Raw genomic sequence first — 19,158 nt, forward strand, 5'->3', positions numbered from 1 at the left:
AATCAGAATGTGGGCTGTACACTTTGAGACCTAGCCAACTTGAATGTCCTCAACGAACCTCCACTCATGCTCGCTGCCGTTCTTGACCTGCCAGTCCTGCCACCTGGGCTTCTACCATGCAAACTGACCGCACCGGCAGATAGCTGTCGTGAATGGGTACTGCCCGCCCCTGAGCTCACAGGCGACCTGCCCCTCACATTCATCTTGCCCATCAGCGCCGTCATGGCTGACGCTCCAGTGACCAGCGGCGGCAGCTGCGGTTTGCCTCCGGAGATAGCCAGCCCGGTCTGCTGGTTCCGCCCCTGGTTGGTGGCCAACAACCTCGGCTCGGCCAGGAGGGCGCTGGCGTACGCCAGATCCGGGGAACAGACGAGCTGCACCGGAGAGCCAATCCTCGCCCGGCTCGGACTACGGCTGCGCGGTGGTGTATCTAGCGGGATTTCGTTATGAAGATTGTGGAGATGCGGCTGCTGCTTCGAGATGTGAACATGTGAGGGGATGACAGGAACGCGGGAAAGGCGGCGGATTGCACGCATATTGCGGTCCATAAAGGTTGACATGCGGTTGAGCGCGTTCCTGTTCTCGTAGCTCTCAAATGCTGATGCGCCGTCGGTAGGCGCCTGCGAGCGGGATTGATGCATAGAGTTGAGTGTTGGCGTCTGCATCAGCGGTGGGGTGGTTGCTGGGGTCGTGATTTGTTTCTGATGATGATGATGATGATGATGCTGCTGCTGCTGTGGCTGTGTATGGTGCGTGGCGCTTTTGATGTTGAGAGTATGGCGGACCTGGCTGATTATTTGGTCAAAGTCGACGGTCGGTTGGCCCCGGGGTTGGAACAGTTGCGTCGCCGCAGTAACCGACATTTCCTGCGTGAGCACAAAGAAGCTCCCGTCGCTGATGCGCTGGCGGACGAGATGCCAGCGGGTGCGGGCCGGGTTCTGTTCGATCTCGGGTTTGTAGACGGACAACTTGGAAAGTTTTTCGTAAAACATCTCTAGCCGCTTGGCCATCCTTTCGAGGACCTGCATCAGGAAAGTGGAGAGTGCCACGGCAGTCTCGGCTTCCGAGGTGGTGCCTTGCAGTGTCGACAAGGCTCCAAAGGCATCAAAACCGTGGCAGGCTTCACGACGGATGTCCTCGAGCAGGCTTACGTCCAGCTCAATGGCCTGTGTGGCGTAGCTGATGATGCCTTGTTCGTGGAACCTCGCCCCTTCGCTATCATTGATGAAGTGACCGATGGCAGATAGTTCCTTGCTTGTGGCTACGGCATCTTCCGAGGTTTTTGCTCGCGCAATGACTCCCAAGACGTCCGGCAGGCGTGGCATGGGTCCGGCGGAGGAGGAATTGGCGAGACTGAATGACAACTTGAGAACCAGCTCCTGAAACTTGGGACCAAAAAGTGCCGAAAAACCATTCTGCAGCAGGCGAGACTGGTACTTGTAGAACATACGCACACCTTTCATGCTGAAAAGGCTGCCTTGACTCCACACCATGGTTGGATCGATGGGGGAGTCCTGCTTCTCACCAACCATGATGTTCATCTCGAAGCTCTGAGCCACCAGAGTCTCCACGCTCGTCCGTAGATAGGCGGCCCAAAGGTCGTAAAGGCTCCCAATGTCGTCGTTGCCCTGAAATTCGGGCCTCGGGGTCAAGTGGCCGACGAAGTACTTGGTCAACAGGCTGCTGACCTCGGGATTGTTGGTATGACCAAGAGAATCAAATGATTTGGAGCAATCCACGCCGGCGTTTGACCTGATAATCAGGGTACCACCAGGGTGCATGGGACAAAAGTCTGTCACGTCGTATACAGACCCGTGTACACCAATCCACATCCTCTGTCCGGGGCGATGACCGGTATTGAGAGCAAGTTGCGAGAGAGGTATGGTAGGTTGGTCACAAGGCAGTGGCTTTGGAGTCATGAAAACATCAAGCATGAATCGACGCTCAGCAAAGGCTGTGTTCACAATGACGTCTGCGCTTTCCATGGTGGCCGTCCTGTGATAGTAGATGGCCTTTTTAATACCACTCATCACCGACTCGAATACGGAAACAGAGCCACAGACGTAGAGGTATCCGCCCAGGCCACCCCTGATGCAGTTGACACGGTTAGCTAGTGAGTTGTGTATTTCCAGAAACAAAGTTATAGGATCAAGACAGTCTGGGATTGAGACTGCTGATAGAAAAAGAGGTCAGTGGGAGAGGTTCGCTTACTGTTTCTTGCTCATAACCAAGTCGCACACGGTTGAGCCCTCCTCTATGATCAGGTCGTTGATATAACGCGGAGGCATTTTCTTCTCGACAAGGTCTCGAGCCTGAGGGTCGTAGGCCAGACCCCTGGAGTCGCGGGAGAACGCGAGGTGAACCTCCATCTGCCCATTGGCGACATACTGCCGGAGCTCGTTCTCGTAACAGAACTTCTCCCGCGATTGGATGCCCAAATAAAGAATGTTGCGCCCGACCGAGCCGCCTACCCTTGCCTGCCAGAAGCTTCTGAACGGTGCGATACCACTACCACCGGCGAAGAAGGCACAGGGGGCCGCACCGTCTAGAGGGAGCTGGAAAGCTATGGGCCTTGAAACCCCAACCAGCACGTCCTCGTCGATCGGGAGGAGCATTTCGTCGTGGGACGACACCATGGGGTTCAGGAAGCCACTGCTCACACCTGCCCGGGTTATGCGGTCGTTGTTGGCAAAGATTGAAGACAACAGATACTCGGAACGGGATATCGTCAGGTCGACCGTGCTGGGAAGAAGCTCGTCGGGGTAGTTGGAGATGGAGTAGGTTCTCGGGACTTCGACGGGCACCAGATCACCCAGCCATGCAAAGTCGCCCTGGAGGTCAAATGCCTGGTCCCAGACCAGCTCTGGGGTCTCGAGGACTGCTGCCTGCAAGAGGTCGCCCAGACTCCCCCTTACGGGCCATTCGTCAGTTGCTAGGACCTGTAATACTGTGGTCGATGATGCACGGAGCATTGCATGGACTTTCAAGACCAGCTCCTTTGTCAATGGCGCCAAATGACCACGTCTCAGAATGTCCTTGACAGTCAGCTCTGGCACCGCAGTAGACGTGGCCCGTGAAACCGATTTCAAATGGCCCAAGAACCTCGTCCATTTCTGGTTCAGCTCGACCGGGGCCTCCAGCAAGGTCTCGTCTAGTCCCAGAGCAGCGGCAACCTTTGCGCACTCTTCCCAGCTGTTGAGTGGCATAACAGCCAGCCTGTCGCCAGGCTGGAAAGTGATACCTGTGTTTTGTATATCCAAAGTCACGCCTGCTATGGTTCTATTCGGGTCATTGTCCACTGAGGCCCTGCTCAGAATTTTGGCCCGGTATCTGCACTCTTCAAATGTCCCGCGCATCTGATTGGGTTCAGGGATGTCGCCACGGTATGGCTCCAGTCTCTCTTTCATTGCCTCTGAAAACTGTTTGTGTGTCTCTTCCCTATTTGATGTCAGACATGGATAAGCAAAGGGGATGCACATGGTCAAGTTCAAAAGGTTCAAATTACCAAGGCTTGAGCCCATCTGCTGCTCCAGATGCGCCATTTGTCTCGCTTCGACCAGTTTTGGCTGCAACTTCCAAGATCCCATAGACCTTGTAGCGGTGCCTGATGTAAGCTGTTAGTATCCGCCTCTAGACATTTATGCTCATGGTAAAGCCGAGCAGTTAAAGATGATCCACTTACACCCCCATGAAGCCTCGTTCACCACAGTATGCCTCTACGATCCCGTCTAGCACGCCGATCAGCCGAGGGTCACCCGACTTCTCCACAAACTCGGGGACGCTGTAGTGGTATTCAACAGCAGCAATGAAGGCTCGCAGGTTCGCCGGCTGCCAAGCCCTCAGATGAACACCCTCGGCGCCCAGGAATGATCTGTATTTCTTGCGGCCAAGAAACGCGTCCATGAGCAAGTAGGGAGGGAATTGAAGCCCAGATGCCGCCGCGCAACGCTTGGAAAGAGGTTTGGAGAACTGTCCCCAGCGCACCCACTCCTCAGCAGAAACAAAGTTCTCTCCTGAGCTTGGGTTTGGGGATATCGAGTGAAAGGCGTTTGGCATCCTTTCAATTATCTCCTTGAGGCGGATGAGCTCGCGCAAGAGGCCCTCCACGTTTCGGCTCATAACATGTTCCTGACAGCTGGCGATAGCGTCCGGTCCGTGTTGGAAAGAGGCTGGATTACAAGTGTCGTTAGAATTCTGATGAAGCGAAGATGGCTAGAAGGGCAGAATCCCTCCCATGAAAAAGTCAGCTAAAAACTCACCAGACGTATCAGCACAGCCTTTGAGAAAGGCTATTTCCGTTCGCTCCCCAAACACTGGCCATCGCAAATCGATATTGTCGAACCTATCTCGGTAAGGATAGACCGATCGAGGATCTCGGAGCTTAATGTTGTATGAGGACTGATCCGGAAAGCTCAGATGCGGTATCGCCCTTCCTAATCTTTTTGAAACCTGAAAGTACGGGAGACCGATACTCCTCGGAATACCTTTAAGTTCCTCAACAACATCATCGCTCATTTCAACGACAGGCCGAGAAGATGCCACCGATATGTTGACGCCTTCGCTCCCATCATTGTTCTCCTCGTACCGATATATGGAGCAGAGCATCCCAAGGACCACACATGCGGCCCAGAGGGCATCGTCCGGGATGATGTCCTCAGTCGCCTCTATGACGGGCAGAGCCGCGACCGATTCCCTTACGCGGCCGCGGGCCACGCAACCAGGCATGCGCTCGCAGAGGTCGGACCATATTCGACCAGGTGACGCGGCGAGGGCTGCGGGCGACATATCGGGATCATGTGGTACGAAGCCATACTCTGCAGTGAGGAAGCCATCTCTCCAACCGCTCCTCGGGCCAACTTCTTCGGCGCGGATGATAACTTGTCGAGCCGGTGCGCCTAGAGCCACAGCCAGGAGGTCGTGGTCACTGGCGGTCAGGGTGTCGATGTGCTTGGTTGCATTGAGAACCGAGGGAGCCGGAATGTTGGAATAAAGAACATCGTTGATGGTTTTTCGTTCTCTAGATTTTCAACATGTGAGCCAAACCGACTCTGAGCACAAAGATAAATTCAGGGGGTTTGCGAACCTTAACCTCAGCCATTCCTCTGCATCGACACCTCGTGGGATCTATGAATAGAACATAAAATCTTGTCAGTTCGAACTCTATCGGGAGATCCTCTACACATGACTGGGCAGTAATGTTGTTCAGACGAACTCACGTCAAAAGCAGCGTGTAGGTCCCCAGGCTGACTGTAACCAGAGAAGGAACAGCCTCGGGGTCCGCGAAGCTGAGATCTGCCTCCTGACGCTCGCGCGCCGGGACATTTACCACCCAGTGATCCGGACACCGGACAAGATCGTTCAGACATGTTTGTATATGTTTAGTGGGTATCAAAACTAAAGAATTAGGTTGTCAAAAGACCGAGATAAAAAACAACAGCGAACTAAATAAATAGGGAGTGTACGTAGACCGTTCAACGGCTTATTTAGGGAATGGATAGTGTAGTAATGATCAAGAGAGTGAACCAAGAGAAAAAAAAAAACCAGAAACTTGACTAAAGCTTCGAGGCAACAACCAGGTTGCAGCTTGAGCCACACATCGCAAATGATAATCAAGTGTGATGGAACCTCGATTTGAGATGGGGAAAGTAGTTATTTACAGAATAAGCATAACATGGATAACCATAAGGGGGATTGGACTGTGGAGACAGTCGATTCTCCATGTTACCTCATTGTTCACTTGATGGAATGCCTAGAACACGCCCGATGCCATGAAACAACGGTCGGTCTAGAAAGTGGATGTTGATTTTGGCCAGAGGAGGAGAAAGTGGAAGTTTGAGGATCAGGCACGAAAAGAAAATCGCAGAGAAACGCGACACAGAAAAAAAAAAAAAAAAAAAAAAAAAAAAAACCAAGACGGGTGTGCCTCCTTGGCGTCGTTTGACAATTGACTGTGCTGTAGCACTCTGGCGTTGAGCCCCCTACTGGGCCCAGCAGTGTACCGCAGTAGCGAAATGATGCCTTGGCGACTTGGCGGAGTGTAAGTGGTAAAGAAGTGCCGATCAGGTTGTTGAGATTTGGGGGACGGAAGCTAGCATGGGCATGATTTTCATCCAATGTAAGCTCTCAACTGCCGCAGGATGGATTTCCCGGTTCTGTAATCGTCTTCCCCGGACATCAAATTGAGCAAAGCCACCGGTTACGAAAGGCAATCCCATGCTCTTTGGAAACGGATTGCATTGCAGTAGGCGGGATGGCTGACAATCGCAAACCACCACGTTGCAGCAAATAGAAACTCAACTCGGCTTGCCTTGGCTAGGTGCTTGCGCCGTAGGCCACACCACGATCGGGGGGTGGCTGCAGGCTGCAGCACTTTGGCAGAGTCCAGTTTCACAGTTTCAAATCCAGACGCGCCTGCAAAAGGGGACAAGACGCCGCCCGCAGTTGACCCTCTCCGACGTCGCAGACTGTCTAAGAAGCAATGGATCCTGATGACAAGCGGCGAGTAAACATCTCAGGTAGCGGCCAATTTGGAATAATCAATAACCCTATCAGAGAAGCATATTGTTAACGTAGGTCTGTAGGTGGATATGATACTCGAGAAATGGAAGGTGGTAAAAGAAGAAAAAAGACCGGAGAAGTTTTGGGTCTTGGCATGGAATGGACCACAAACTTGAAAGGTCGTGGAATTGAACTGACCTTATAAGCTTTAGTAATCCCTAGGTAAGGTAGGTATCTACCGGTACCTAAGGTAGGTACCTTATGAGGTATGTTGCTCCTACTGTCAGTATCAATGAGAAGGACCAAACATATCATCAGAGTTTAGTATTCCGACCCTCGCCAACGCTTCTCTTTGTATTCCATGTATGTACCTTAGGTAAGGTAGATACCTAATTTTAGGCTACCAACGCATATCACTCACGCTGTTTTCGATAAGAATCGCGATTTCCTTTGTTCAAATTTAGGACACCGTAGTTGAAAGTGCCTGACATGCTCGGGACGAACAGACTGTGGACGCCAAGGCAGGCAGGTACAGTAACCTTTTCAGGCTATGGTTCGTCGCGTCAACCCCATAATGCCCATCGCGGCGTTTATTTCCTCCAGCAATTAAAAGGTCAAGCGTTTTCTCGCGCGTATGTATAAAACTTTTTGGGCATCGAGTGTAAGAAGTAGCCGGAGTCCCGTCGATACGACAGTCAGTATATATTCCTCCGATAGGGGTTTGGTATATGGGTGTGGATGAGTTGTTAACGTTGGCTGTCATTTATAGAATTCGTGATTAGAATCGTAAATTCAATAAAGGATTTGAGCCCGAGTCTGTCGGGACGTTCGTTTCCTGATCCTTTGTTATATATAAAAAAAGTCCTTTGTTATATATATAAAAGTCTGATAATAATTTGAGGATAATCTGAGAATAATTTGAGGAGGCATGGGAGGGTAACATTCCAAGGAATCTGTCGCCTGGCTCCGTTGTTATACGTGGCGTTAATGGTGGTCGGCGCAAAAACCTTTCATCCGCATTCGACAGTTCAACAGCTCGAATCCAGGCAACTTCATTGTCGCTTTGTAATTGCAATCGAGAATCGAGCTTAACGGTGCAAATCAACCTTGTGAGGAAAGTGCAATCTTGAACGATTCCGAGTCCACAGCAACCCTGGCTGATTTGAGAATGTTTGTTTGGTGGGCCCGGGCAACTTATCCATCTGCCCAATGATAATCGTCTCCTGTGCCTGCCTAGCTTTTCCCGATTTCATATTTCACCCAGGTAGGTACCTACCTTGACCCATAACAGTTTGAAGTACGTGCTGCTGTACCTGAATGTCACCCAGCAAGCTAGGTACCCTCAAGTTACTGTGAGAAAATTCTCGCGAATCAATACAATCATCCAACGAAAGTTGGATATGAGTCCTCACCTGTCTCAGCCTGGTGAAACGACCTACCGTCTTTCCGTCCGGCCTTTGTTCACCCCTGCGGCTGTTTTGACCAGTCGAATCGCGCCTGATGGCGTCGCACTCGTGGCTGCAGCCAACTACCAACAGCGAACAGTCAATCAAACCGCCAATCACCAAGCAGCATGATTCTACTCCGAAATCCATGCCGCCATCGTTAATTAACGATAATGTCGACGTGACTGAGGCCGCGTTATCGCAGCCGAACGCGACAGAGCCCAAGCAACGAGTCAAAATGAAGCGTACTTCGGGGATCCAAGCTTCTAGGATTGGACACGCTTTTAAGACCAGCGCGGCCATGCGCTCTCTTAGTCACGGAATGCATCGTCCTCTTTTAGGCAAACAAGCGCATAGCATTTCTCTGAGCAATGTACGGCAAACTCATATTTCTCCGCCGCATAGACCCGCGACCCGGATCGCCAGTTATTTAACGGATGAGGACGAGGATGATGATGAGAACGGATCAAGGTCCACTTCGGCCAGCAGCTCTAATCTTGGCAAGCGAGATCGATACTGCGCCGATTACCAAGAAAGTGACATATCTCCCCCAAGCAGCAAAAGGATCAAAGGTCAGTACAAATAATACTTCAAACGAAAAGAATTTTGACTTTTTAGCCTATATTGTAATATCAAATCTTGTATCACATATACCTACCTTACTTACTTGGGTGCTGGAACTAAAATACAATACAATTGAACGGGAATTGGCAATAGTACCATAACCCAAAGATTTGAAGTTTTTACTTACGTTAATTCTATTATAGGAGTTTCTCCTTTAGTCAAATCTCTGCTAAATGCTACGCATGATAGGCCTTATACTATCTACCGAGGTAAGTTATGTAAAAGATATAAACGCCACTTTATTTTGTTTTCCCGCCCAAAAAGCCAACTGACTCTGGTACAAAAAGATCCTAGTGGAGGTGACAAACAGGCTCGCGGTGCTCTTATTCCCGAGGGCTATACTGCCAGTCTGGAAGCTGGAAAGTACATATGGCCGTGCCCGGTCCGAAGTTGTGGTGTCAAGACAGAAACACTTACAGCCCTGGGCGAACATTTTTCGGTGCGGGTCCTTGCTCGTTTTTTTCTCGTATACACAAACTGACTATTTCCCGGTGCTGACCACTTAATTGAATACAGACGTCTCATCACTCTACTACTTTCAACGATAACCGAGATGGTTCATTGTCAAAGCTTGGAACCTATGGCCGCCTTGGGGAAATGTTGCCTGGAATTGTCGTGGCACAAGTGCCACGGAAAACCAGCAAGAAAGACTGGATGCAAACAAACAATGGAGAAGCTTTGAAATCTAACAGACAACGGTCTATCGACAGTCCTGGATATGGAGCGTCAACTCCTTCTAAAGAAGATGGAAGACAACAGCACAATTCATCAAGCTTCAAACCAAGAAATCATGACAAGCTGGATGTCCAGTTTGAGGAACGGGAACAAAATTTGCAAGATGATTTCCAGCTCCGCAATTATTATCCCAGCCAGCGAAAATATGCAACTGCGTCAACATCACACGGCTCTACTCCGGCACAAATACGAAATAAAGCTGCTGTGACGAGGCAAAGGTCACCCGTGGATATAGTGGCGAAGTCAACTCGTAGATTGACCGAGACACCTATCCCAATTCCTACACCAGGTCGAAAGAATGCTCACAGAGCCGAGTCGCACGACTCGATGGAGATAGCGTCAACAATCATGGATGGTGAAGCGGATTCTTCTAACTTATCATCCGCCAACGCCGAATCGGCATGGGAGTTTTGTCTCAAATATACCAAAATCCACAAAAGCATACCGACCAACCTCTACGTTCCGGAATTTCTCCAAATGCCTTTCGTCCGCGAAATGCAGTGGAACGAACCGTGGTTGGAATACCATCCATGGACCGACTCTTCTCCGCGAGATATCACTTCATTGCTGATGCACAGGACTGGCGAGGTTTCCTCCAAGCCTTGTGAACGGTGCTCCAAGAAACTGGGACCATATTCCGGATGCATTACTATTCCACTAGGATTAAGTCCGGCCACGCAGAGCATGATTTATTCATGGTAGGTTGCTTAATCGCGAATCTCAAACTGCTTCAATACTACCAAAGGCCACAAACTGCCGTTGGTGTTCTGTGTTAACGCCCAAGCTCTTTCCATAGTTCTAATTGCCTATACCACGGCGGTAATGCGAGATGCTCGATTAAGGAACAGCTGAAAAGTGAGTTTCAACAACGATATCCGGACTTTAATCGAAAACAGGAAAACGCGCAGATGCAGACGCAGCTGGAAGAGGACAACAGGGACATCTCTCCAGAGTTGGCCGATCCGGACCCGCTTTCCTCGGCTTCACCCCAGGCTGCTGCTACTCGAACCAGAGGCCCCCCTGTGAACTATAACATAAAAAAGCTTTCAAAGAATTCGATGGGGGTTGATCGAAGCAAGCCCTCGAGAGCTAGGTCTCGGGAAGCCCCGGATCCCTTGAATCAAGATGATGAGGAGCACGAGGCTGCTTCCAAGCTGCGAACACCCAGGAATTCGGACTTTGGCATGACCGGAACAAACGGCCGCAAGGTATCTAATGTGCCTTTGCCAAGTCGCTCGCATCCAAAGGTTACAGGCGTTCCTAATGGAGTTCGTTCTACTCATTCAGCCATGACGACTGCGTCGGCTATTGATACCCCGGCGAAGGTGCCAAGGGTGGTTGATGAAAAGATGGAGACTTGGGAGGTTGGTCCAGGGTTTGTTCGCAACGAGGAATCTGACAGTAAGTCGCATTTATTTAGACGTTGTGGGACGCAATTATCTCATCTGACCAATATCTACGCAGAAATCGCCTTTTCAACGGCGTATTTGAACGGCCCAAACCCGGTTCATATTGCAGATGGGGTATCATGCCGTATTGAATTTTTAAAGGCTGGATGTTCAAAGACTTTCGATGCAGAGAATACGCTTCGAATCTGTTGGGTCAGCAGCGGAAAGGTAGAGGTGGAGCTGGATGGTAAGAAGTTCAGCGTGGGCGGGCCTGGAGGAATCATCAAAATAAGCAAGGGCTCAAAGGCAGTTGTGTTCAACACGCGCTATATCGATGCCTGTTTGCAGATCACCGCGATCGCGGTTGAAGATTAACCATGCGTAGCATTGAAATTATGTTTTTTGTAGGCTTTTGAATGGACTCGGACGCCTCAAACATGTATTATTGCTTCGATGACTTATTTACTAACAAAGTTGTATCCAGGGCGATGCCAAGTCGGATACAATTGACTTTTGTGGCTCAGTCTGGAGCTCCGAGATGCGGCGAGTGTAGCCCCGATTTTTGTCTGGGGTAGCTCCATAACACGCTACCGTAGATGGTGGGAAAACATTCGGCTCCACGAGGTCGAAGCTTCTACCTCTACCATAGGATTAGGCAGGTATCCATCCCGTCACGCCACTGGTCGAGTCAATTATTTTTAACTCGCTAAAAACATTCACAGTCATCCGACATCCCATGTCTGGTTTTCCGTAGAAGCAAAAGTTGCGAGAAACACATTCTTTCCAGCCACACTCTCGCCATTGCTTTATTTATTTCGCTGTAATTCCTGTTCTTACACAGATAATCTATTGCAAAAGGCAAACCAATCAAGATGCTTTCAACCATGAGGATTGCCTCGCGGCAGGTCGCCGGTAGGCGGATGGCTGCCCGCCCTCTTGCTGCTCTGCGCCCAGCTTCAACCTGGGCAAACGTCCAGATGGGCCCTCCAGTGAGTTAATCTTTTTTGCCTTGTTGGGATTTTTGTGGCCAGGAAAAAAAATACCGAAGCGACGTTGTTGCATTTTTTTTTGCTAACCAAGTGTTTGTCTGTTTGCCTTAGGATGTGAGTCGAGAACAATACCACGATCCCCCCGACCGAGCAGGATAGCGCGCGATGCGAAACATTTTTACTGATTGCAAAGCACGTTTGATTCGCCTACTATTAGGCTATTTTGGGTATGACAACACTCATTTTTGAAGCATTGCATTATCAACTTTTGCTGACTGATTTGTTATCATTGCTTAGGTATCACTGAAGCATTCAAAGCCGACAGCAACAACAAGAAGATCAACCTCGGTATGATTGCTTTCCAAACCCCCTTCCCCTCAGCCGCGTATCGATCAGAGCCATCTCGTACTGTGCGACGCCACGTTACGCCAGCAATTTCCCACCGCTCCGCACTGACACTACCAATTACCCGCTGCTACAGGTGTGGGTGCCTACCGCGATGACGCCGGCAAGCCCTACGTGCTGCCCTCGGTCAGGCAAGCCGAGGAGAAGGTTATTGCCGCTCGCATGAACAAGGAGTACGCCGGAATCACTGGTGTGCCCGAATTCACTTCAGCAGCTCTTACCCTCGCCTACGGCAAGGACTCTACCGCCCTCGACCGTACCGCCATCACCCAGTCCATCTCCGGCACTGGCGCTCTGCGCATCGGCGCTGAGTTCCTTTCCAAGTTCTACCCCGGCGCTAAGAACATCTACATCCCCACGCCATCATGGGCCAACCACGGCGCCGTCTTCACACAGGCCGGCCTGAAGGTTGAGAAGTACCGCTACTACAACAAGGACACCATCGGCCTCGACTTTGAGGGTCTGGTCGCCGACGTCAAGGCCGCACCCAAGGGCTCCATCTTCCTCTTCCACGCCTGCGCTCACAACCCCACCGGTGTCGACCCTACTCCGGAGCAGTGGCGCGAGATCGAGGCTGCCGTCAAGTCTGCCGGCCACTACGCCTTCTTCGACATGGCCTACCAGGGATTCGCTTCGGGTGACATCCACAAGGACGCTTTTGCGCTGCGTCACTTTGTCGCCCAGGGCCACAACGTCTGCCTGGCCCAGTCGTTTGCCAAGAACATGGGTCTCTACGGCGAGCGTGTCGGTGCCTTTTCCATCGTGTGCGAGTCGGCCGAGGAGAAGAAGCGCGTTGACTCCCAGATCAAGATCCTCGTGCGCCCCATGTACTCGAACCCCCCGATCCACGGTGCCAGGATCGCCGCTGAGATCCTCAACACCCCGGCCCTGTACGACCAGTGGCTGGCCGAGGTCAAGGGCATGGCTGACCGCATCATCACCATGAGGGCTCTGCTCAAGGAGAACCTCGAGAAGCTCGGCAGCAAGCACGACTGGTCCCACATCACCAGCCAGATTGGCATGTTCGCCTACACTGGTCTGACCCCCGAGCAGATGGAGCAGCTCGCCAAGAGCCACTCTGTCTACGCCACCAAGGACGGCCGTATCTCGGTTGCCGGCATCACCAGCGAGAACGTTGGCCGCCTCGCCGAGGCCATCTTCAAGATCAAGGGCTAAATTGTCAAAGGCGAGCAGGGTGCTAGGTGAAAAAAAAAGGATTTCTGTGAGGGTGGCTTTGCGTCGGCAAGTGTTTTTTCTGCAAGATAACCCGCAGGTGAGGAAAAGATCCGCCGGCTGTATTCTCTTTTTTGTTTCTGGGATTCTTCTGGATGTACATCAGAGCTTTCTTTCCATTCCAATCTACGTCAACGAACTGGATAGATCTCCTTGGGTTGCTCTAGAACATAGACGACAGCATCAAGCCAGGTGTATAACAGAAAAATCAAAACTGCTTTTGAAGACCATTGGTAAATTTGCTGATACAAGGAGCTGCCAGCTCAGGCACGATCTAACCTGTCGAGATCTCTCTTTACTTCATTGATCTGCCTCCCCATATCACGATACGTCTTTGCCAGATCCCGCATCGCCTTCTCTTTCTTCCCCATCTCCACCTCACCGCCTTCTTCGTATCCTTCTGCAACTCCATACTCTGCCAGCTCCGCCCTGCGCGCCCGACAAGCTTCGAAAACCCTGACCTTGGAGTCCCGCAGGTGCGCGGCGTACGCCTCTAGCGCCTCGCCTGCCTCGGGCGTGTAAACGTCTCGCCGCGCGCGGTACAGCGCCGCCTTGGCCTCGGCCTCGCCCTGGCGCGCCGACAGCGCCACCTCAGCGGCCCGGAGCTCCAGGCTGCGGGCCGACGCACCGTGCTTGGCCTCGAGGGTGCGCGCCAGGCTCCCCAGCACCTGCGCCTCAAGGTCGAGCAGTCTTTGCACGGCGGCGGCTGCGGCCAGCCGCTCGCTCGAGAGCTCCGCCTTTGCGGTCGCGAGCGCGGCGTGGCTGGCCGTGATGCCCGGTCCCAGGGTCGGCAGGTGCCGGTGGAGGTAGGATGGATTCGTCGTCGGATTGGTGTGGCGCGCCAGGCTCAGTGCTGCCTGGTGCAGGGACGCCGAGACGAGGTCGCCGAGCTGGGGCAGGAGGGATGGGAGATCGCAGAGCGGAGGGGAGGTTAGGAGGAGGGTCGGGTCGGCGAGGAGGGTTTCTACCTCGGCAGTCGGGCTGAGTAGGGGCGGTAGGAGGAAGAGCAGATCGAGTAGTGGCTCGGGTAGGTCCGAAGTTGTTGCGGTTCTCGAGGTGGTTGTCCGCCGGGCTGGAGCGGATGGTGGAGGCGGCGGTGTTGCTGTGGAGAGGGCATGGATGAGAAGGTGTTGTTTAGCTGTGTTGAGGCGGTGGGTTTTGAGTTTCTAACATATGGAGCAGTAGAATCGGTGCAGTGTTAACGAATGTCAATGTGAAACAAAAAAATAACCAACTGCCAAAGGAATCATGTGCCGTTCATACGGACCTGTCGAGTAGCTTCTCGTTCTTTATTAGATGGGTCGGTTTTGCTAGAGCCGTCGGGGTTGAGGATAGCTGTGGTCAGAGTATTATAGAGAGTCGCAAACTCGGGGTTCTCTTGGAGAACAGAATTCTCAACCGGGGGAAGCATGATTCCGTCTGTCTCAGTTTCTTGTCTTTTGATGAATGCGGAAAGCTCCAATCGCGTGTCACGGTGAATGAAGACTCGAACTGGACGATAATTCGCGGGGACTTTTTGGTTAGCGGGCGGGACCATGTCGCGAGGCCACGTGATAGGCCCCGCTTTTAGAAGCTTCATCTTTGGCTGGGCGTCTTTACCCCTGTCCGGCCGACTTCGAAAATTTGGCCGACACGGGAAACGAGCTCCATTCAGCTTCAAGTGAGAGAGCATCAACCTCTCAGCAGATTGTTAGGACAGCCTCAGAGCTGGCCTCATACACTGGTGCATCACTTTTAGACCGACTCACAGCCAGCCCCTCTTTCCTCTCAACCTCTAGTCTATCAGTCTTGCATCGAGTGGGGAAAAAAAGGGGAAATAAAAGGGAAGCCAAAACGAAACCAACACAATGCCACCCTCCCGCGCACTCGCCGGAGGCGTGGCCTTCCTCTCCTCGGCAGCTCGCGGATCCCGCGTCGCGACGTCTGTCCTGCGTCAATTCACAACAACGAGCGCACCGGAGTACAGGCAACCGAGCGGCCCCCAGACGCGCGAGCTGCCCATCCCGTCACCGTCGGCCCAGCACCTCGAGATCCCCGCGTACCCTTTTGGACCGCGGGCGACGTACAAGCAGTCCAACAAGGGTCTGTACGGGTCCGCGTCGATCCGGTTCGGCAACAACGTGTCGGAAAAGTACAACGTCAAGACGCGGCGCAAGTGGCGGCCCAACGTGCAGACGCGGCGGCTCTACTCGGAGTCGCTGGGCCAGATGATCAGGACCCGCGTCACGACCAGGGTGCTGCGGACCATCGACAAGGTCGGCGGCCTCGACAACTACCTGCTCGGCACAAAGACCCAGAGGCTCAAGGACCTGGGCCCCTGGGGCTGGAGGCTCAGGTGGCGCATCATGCAGACGCCAAAGGTCCAGGCCTTGTTTGCCCGCCAGCGCGAGGAGCTGGGCCTGCCGCCTCAGGGAGCCGTGGAGGAGGTCCTGCCCGAGGGGGAGACGGCCGAGAGCCTCATGAGGCAAACGGATGAGATGATTGGTCGCGAGGAGGAGTTTGAGATTGGCGAACAGGAGGCCGAGGCCAAGGTGGATGTTGTGCCAGATAACTTCATGGCCGAGAAGAAGAGGCCGAGCGGCGCAGAGGTGAAGAACCTGTAGGAAAAAAAGAAGGCAAGGGCCGTTTTGTTATGTCTTGAAGGCTCCGTGTATCATACTGTAAGGGTTTACGACTACTTAGAGCTCTGGGTGCGTCATAAAACGATTTGTAACATACGCTTGCTATGCAAGTTCGGGCTTTATAGTACTGAAGCTTTTTCTGTTCATTTTAAAAAAGCCTAAAAGCGCCTGTTAATGGTATACCTCCAAATCATCTCGAAATTCGCTCCCGTCTTTTTCTAATGAGCTGATGCTGCTTATACAGAAATGCCATGATTTTCTATATCTATAACAAACAACAACCAATGTGTCCCCATCCCGAGGTTCTTTTTTTTTTTTAAAACCTGAGGTCCCATCCAATGACGGGTCCAATCCTTGGCAACTCATCTGCGACGCTCTGTACGTCCTTGTCACCACGTCCGCTGAGGCAAATGACGACGTCCTCGTCCTTACCCATCGTCTTTGCCAGCTCGATGGCGCCGTATATTCCGTGCGCCGACTCTAGCGCCGGGATGATGCCCTCGAGCTGGCTGATGAGCCTAAAGGCCTCAAAGGCCTGCGCGTCCGTGGCGTTGACGAACTTGGCCCTCTCGCTGTCCTTCCAGTTTGCCAGCTCGGGACCCACACCGGGGTAGTCGAGACCGGCCGACACCGAGTGGGTGTCGGTGATCTGGCCGTGCTCGTCCTGCAGGACGTACGTCCTCACACCGTGAAGCACGCCCTTGCTGCCGGCCGAGAGTGTGGCGCTGTGCCTCAGTGTCTCAACGCCGTCGCCTGCCGCCTCGACGCCCAACAGCTTGACGCTCGGGTCGTTGCTGAAGGGGTAGAACATGCCGACGGCGTTGGAGCCGCCGCCGACGCACGCCACCACGGCATCGGGCAGCTTGCCCTTCAGCTTCATCATCTGCTCTTTTGTCTCGTTACCAATGACGGACTGGAACGTTCTCACAATGGTCGGGAACGGATGCGGTCCAATGGCCGAACCGATGATGTAGTGCGTCGTGTCGAGGTCGACAACCCAGGCCCTCATGGCCTCGTTCACAGCATCTCTGAGCGTCTTGGTGCCCGCCTCGACGGGGACGACCTTGGCGCCCAAAAGCCGCATGCGGAACACGTTCAGGGCCTGCCGGCGCACGTCCTCGGCGCCCATGTAGACGGTGCACTCCATGCCAAACTTGGCACACACCGTCGCCGTCGCGACACCGTGCTGGCCGGCGCCCGTCTCGGCAATAATGCGAGTCTTACCCAGCCTCCGCGCGAGGAGCAGCTGTCCCAGCGCATTGTTGATCTTGTGGCTGCCGGTGTGGTTCAGATCCTCCCGCTTCAGCCAGATCCGGGCGCCGCCGGCATGCTCCGTCAGCCTCTCGGCGAGGTGCAGCTGGCCCGGCCGGCCCATGTAAGGATAGTAGGACCTGTACTCCTCCCAGAACGCCGGGTCGTTGCTGATCTTGTTGAAGCCCTCCTCGAGCTCCGACAGGCAGTCCATGAGCGACTCGGGCACGTACTGGCCGCCAAACTCGCCGAATCGGTCGGGGATCTTGCCGTGCATGGCGGCGAGCTGAGCAACCAGGTCCGCGTCGTTCTCACCCTGGCCCACGCTGCTGCCCGAGATCTTGGCGCCCACCTCATCTCCCGTCTTGGCCTTCTCGCCATGATCCGCCGCAGGGGCAATCGTGACCTCGGCGACGTCGTCGGCCGAAGCCCGCCCGCACAGGTAGGCGCAGTACTCCCGCACTGCCTCCTCGCCCTTGCCGGGCTCGGCTTTGCCCAGCGTCGTGATGATCTGACTGCCGACTACGACACCGTCCGCCAGCCCGCCGACCGAGAGGAAGTGCTCCCGGGTCGAGACACCAAAGCCCACCGCCGCCGGCCTGTTTCCGCTGTACTTCTTTACCCGCGCCACCAACTCTGGTAGCGCTGTGTTGAGAGTTCCTGTTGCGCCCGTAACGCCCTGTCTTGAGACGACGTAGATGAAGGAGTCGGCGAGCTGGCAAAGGAGTCGCATGCGAGCGTCGGACGTTGCCGGTGCAATCAGGGGTACGTATGAGAGCCTGGTCATGATTCGGGTTCTTGTTAGTAAGAGGAGCATCAACATAACCGGGCGCGGAGAGTGCGGTTTTGGTCCTACCCGGCAACAGTGCAGAGCTTGCGGAAAGAGACAGCCTCCTCGGGTGGCAGATCGACAAGGATGAAGCCGTTGACACCAGCCTCCTTGCAGTCTTGCAACAGCTTTGCCTCGCCGTACGCCCGGAGTGGGTTGTAGTAGCCCATCATCATGACGGGTGCCTTCAGGCCCTGCTTTCTTGCGTCACGGACCATCTGGAGTACTGAGGAGAGGGTAACACGGTTCTTGAGTGCGACCTACGGGCATAATATCCACGTCAGTCTAGGAATCTCTTTTCCACCCCGCCAACCTTTGGATCAGCTTACAGTGTTGGCAGTCTGGATTGTTGGTCCGTCGGCAATGGGGTCAGTGAAGGGGACACCGAGCTCGATGACATCTGTGTGTTTGTTTTGTCAAACAGTCAGCATCTGGCTAGTAGACCACCCGTCATGGAAACTAAGACCCAATGGACTCACCGGCGCCGCCCTGCTCCATGGCCAACATGATACCGGGCGTGTCCTCGGCATTGGGGTAACCTGCGGTGACATATGTGACAAGCGCTGGCTATTTGCGCAACGCAATAGAGTGTCAGCAGCGCTCAATGGCATTTCTTGAAGCCATTGGCAACCCAAGTCAAAATAGTAGGAGATCCATAAGGCCTTAGACATACCCTGCCGCGGGCCTTGCACCGCTCAAAAGTCTGGTTGATGTGTTCCATGATGCCCCGCGCTCGTACAACTTTGCTCTCAATTGATTGTATTTGGGTAACTCGTAGAGGATCACACAAATGCCAGGTGAGCAAGAGACAAGAGATGTCGAGATCTCTACTATTTAATCTCACTTTTTTTTTGTTGGCCCGAGGTGCAGTCAACGTCTTGAGTCACACAAATTCCGTCCCTGTTCCTGGCGCTGCTGAACATTTCTTAGTCCGTCCGTTGCAACCGCTTTATTATGGGATGACCCCACCATTCTTCCACCGCACGCCACCAAGCCGATTCCGGAGCATGCAGATCCAGGGTCATTACTGTGTACAGTACATATTGCAGGTGGTTTTCATGGTAGGTACATCCTTGTCACTTCTGTTTCTATGATGAAATATGTACTATTTTTGATCAAAAAGTCATCAGTTTCCACTTG

General features: G+C 53.2%; 7 protein-coding genes across 7 annotated transcripts; 3 read left to right on the forward strand and 4 right to left on the reverse strand.

Annotated features, from left to right (window-relative positions):
* Positions 1-2: 2 nt before the first annotated feature.
* On the reverse strand, positions 3-5,366 carry PgNI_00956 (uncharacterized protein; the record flags this gene model as incomplete). The annotated part of the gene is made up of 7 exons (XM_031121033.1): positions 3-2,088; positions 2,212-3,438; positions 3,506-3,604; positions 3,683-4,169; positions 4,260-5,017; positions 5,084-5,124; positions 5,217-5,366. The coding sequence occupies 7 exons, from the start codon at positions 5,364-5,366 to the stop codon at positions 3-5; spliced, it is 4,848 nt and encodes a 1,615-aa protein (XP_030988062.1).
* A 2,227-nt stretch (positions 5,367-7,593) lies between these two features.
* Positions 7,594-11,121, forward strand: PgNI_00957 (uncharacterized protein). Its single transcript, XM_031121034.1, has 6 exons — positions 7,594-8,515; positions 8,711-8,776; positions 8,855-9,006; positions 9,084-10,000; positions 10,099-10,703; positions 10,767-11,121. The coding sequence occupies exons 1-6, from the start codon at positions 7,999-8,001 to the stop codon at positions 11,063-11,065; spliced, it is 2,556 nt and encodes an 851-aa protein (XP_030988061.1). The 5' UTR covers positions 7,594-7,998; the 3' UTR covers positions 11,066-11,121.
* Positions 11,122-11,562: 441 nt separating this feature from the next.
* On the forward strand, positions 11,563-13,260 carry PgNI_00958 (uncharacterized protein; the record flags this gene model as incomplete). The annotated part of the gene is made up of 4 exons (XM_031121035.1): positions 11,563-11,679; positions 11,897-11,906; positions 11,977-12,027; positions 12,161-13,260. 4 exons carry the CDS (start codon positions 11,563-11,565, stop codon positions 13,258-13,260), a joined length of 1,278 nt encoding a protein of 425 aa, XP_030986612.1.
* Positions 13,261-13,580: 320 nt separating this feature from the next.
* Positions 13,581-14,765, reverse strand: PgNI_00959 (uncharacterized protein; the record flags this gene model as incomplete). Its single annotated transcript, XM_031121036.1, has 2 exons — positions 14,585-14,765; positions 13,581-14,483 (listed from the first exon to the last, which is right to left on the reverse strand). The coding sequence occupies exons 1-2, from the start codon at positions 14,726-14,728 to the stop codon at positions 13,581-13,583; spliced, it is 1,047 nt and encodes a 348-aa protein (XP_030988218.1). The 5' UTR covers positions 14,729-14,765.
* Positions 14,766-15,164: 399 nt separating this feature from the next.
* PgNI_00960 (uncharacterized protein) lies at positions 15,165-15,920 on the forward strand (the record flags this gene model as incomplete). Its single annotated transcript, XM_031121037.1, has 1 exon — positions 15,165-15,920. One exon carries the CDS (start codon positions 15,165-15,167, stop codon positions 15,918-15,920), a length of 756 nt encoding a protein of 251 aa, XP_030987989.1.
* Positions 15,324-16,085, reverse strand: PgNI_00961 (uncharacterized protein; the record flags this gene model as incomplete). The annotated part of the gene is given in 3 exon segments (XM_031121038.1): positions 15,324-15,914; positions 16,036-16,055; positions 16,067-16,085. 3 exon segments carry the CDS (start codon positions 16,083-16,085, stop codon positions 15,324-15,326), a joined length of 630 nt encoding a protein of 209 aa, XP_030987990.1.
* A 156-nt stretch (positions 16,086-16,241) lies between these two features.
* Positions 16,242-18,894, reverse strand: PgNI_00962 (uncharacterized protein). Its single transcript, XM_031121039.1, has 5 exons — positions 18,692-18,894; positions 18,498-18,585; positions 18,348-18,418; positions 18,046-18,278; positions 16,242-17,968 (listed from the first exon to the last, which is right to left on the reverse strand). The coding sequence occupies exons 1-5, from the start codon at positions 18,737-18,739 to the stop codon at positions 16,255-16,257; spliced, it is 2,154 nt and encodes a 717-aa protein (XP_030987991.1). The 5' UTR covers positions 18,740-18,894; the 3' UTR covers positions 16,242-16,254.
* Positions 18,895-19,158: the final 264 nt, after the last annotated feature.

Source organism: Pyricularia grisea (genome assembly GCF_004355905.1).
Source record: "Pyricularia grisea strain NI907 chromosome Unknown Pyricularia_grisea_NI907_Scaffold_1, whole genome shotgun sequence".
Taxonomy (NCBI): Eukaryota; Fungi; Ascomycota; class Sordariomycetes; order Magnaporthales; family Pyriculariaceae; genus Pyricularia; species Pyricularia grisea.

Bases quoted from the DNA above. Each gene is read 5' to 3' on its own strand.
- PgNI_00957 (XM_031121034.1), top strand. From the start codon at position 7,999: ATGGCGTCGCACTCGTGGCTGCAGCCAACTACCAACAGCGAACAGTCA. The intron at 8,516-8,710 runs GTCAGTACAAAT...ATTCTATTATAG, and splicing joins AAGCAGCAAAAGGATCAAAG to GAGTTTCTCCTTTAGTCAAA. The intron at 10,001-10,098 runs GTAGGTTGCTTA...CTCTTTCCATAG, and splicing joins CAGAGCATGATTTATTCATG to TTCTAATTGCCTATACCACG.
- PgNI_00962 (XM_031121039.1), bottom strand. From the start codon at position 18,739: ATGGAACACATCAACCAGACTTTTGAGCGGTGCAAGGCCCGCGGCAGG. The intron at 18,586-18,691 runs GTATGTCTAAGG...TTGCGCAAATAG, and splicing joins GGTGCAAGGCCCGCGGCAGG to CCAGCGCTTGTCACATATGT. The intron at 18,419-18,497 runs GTGAGTCCATTG...ACAAACACACAG, and splicing joins CATGGAGCAGGGCGGCGCCG to ATGTCATCGAGCTCGGTGTC.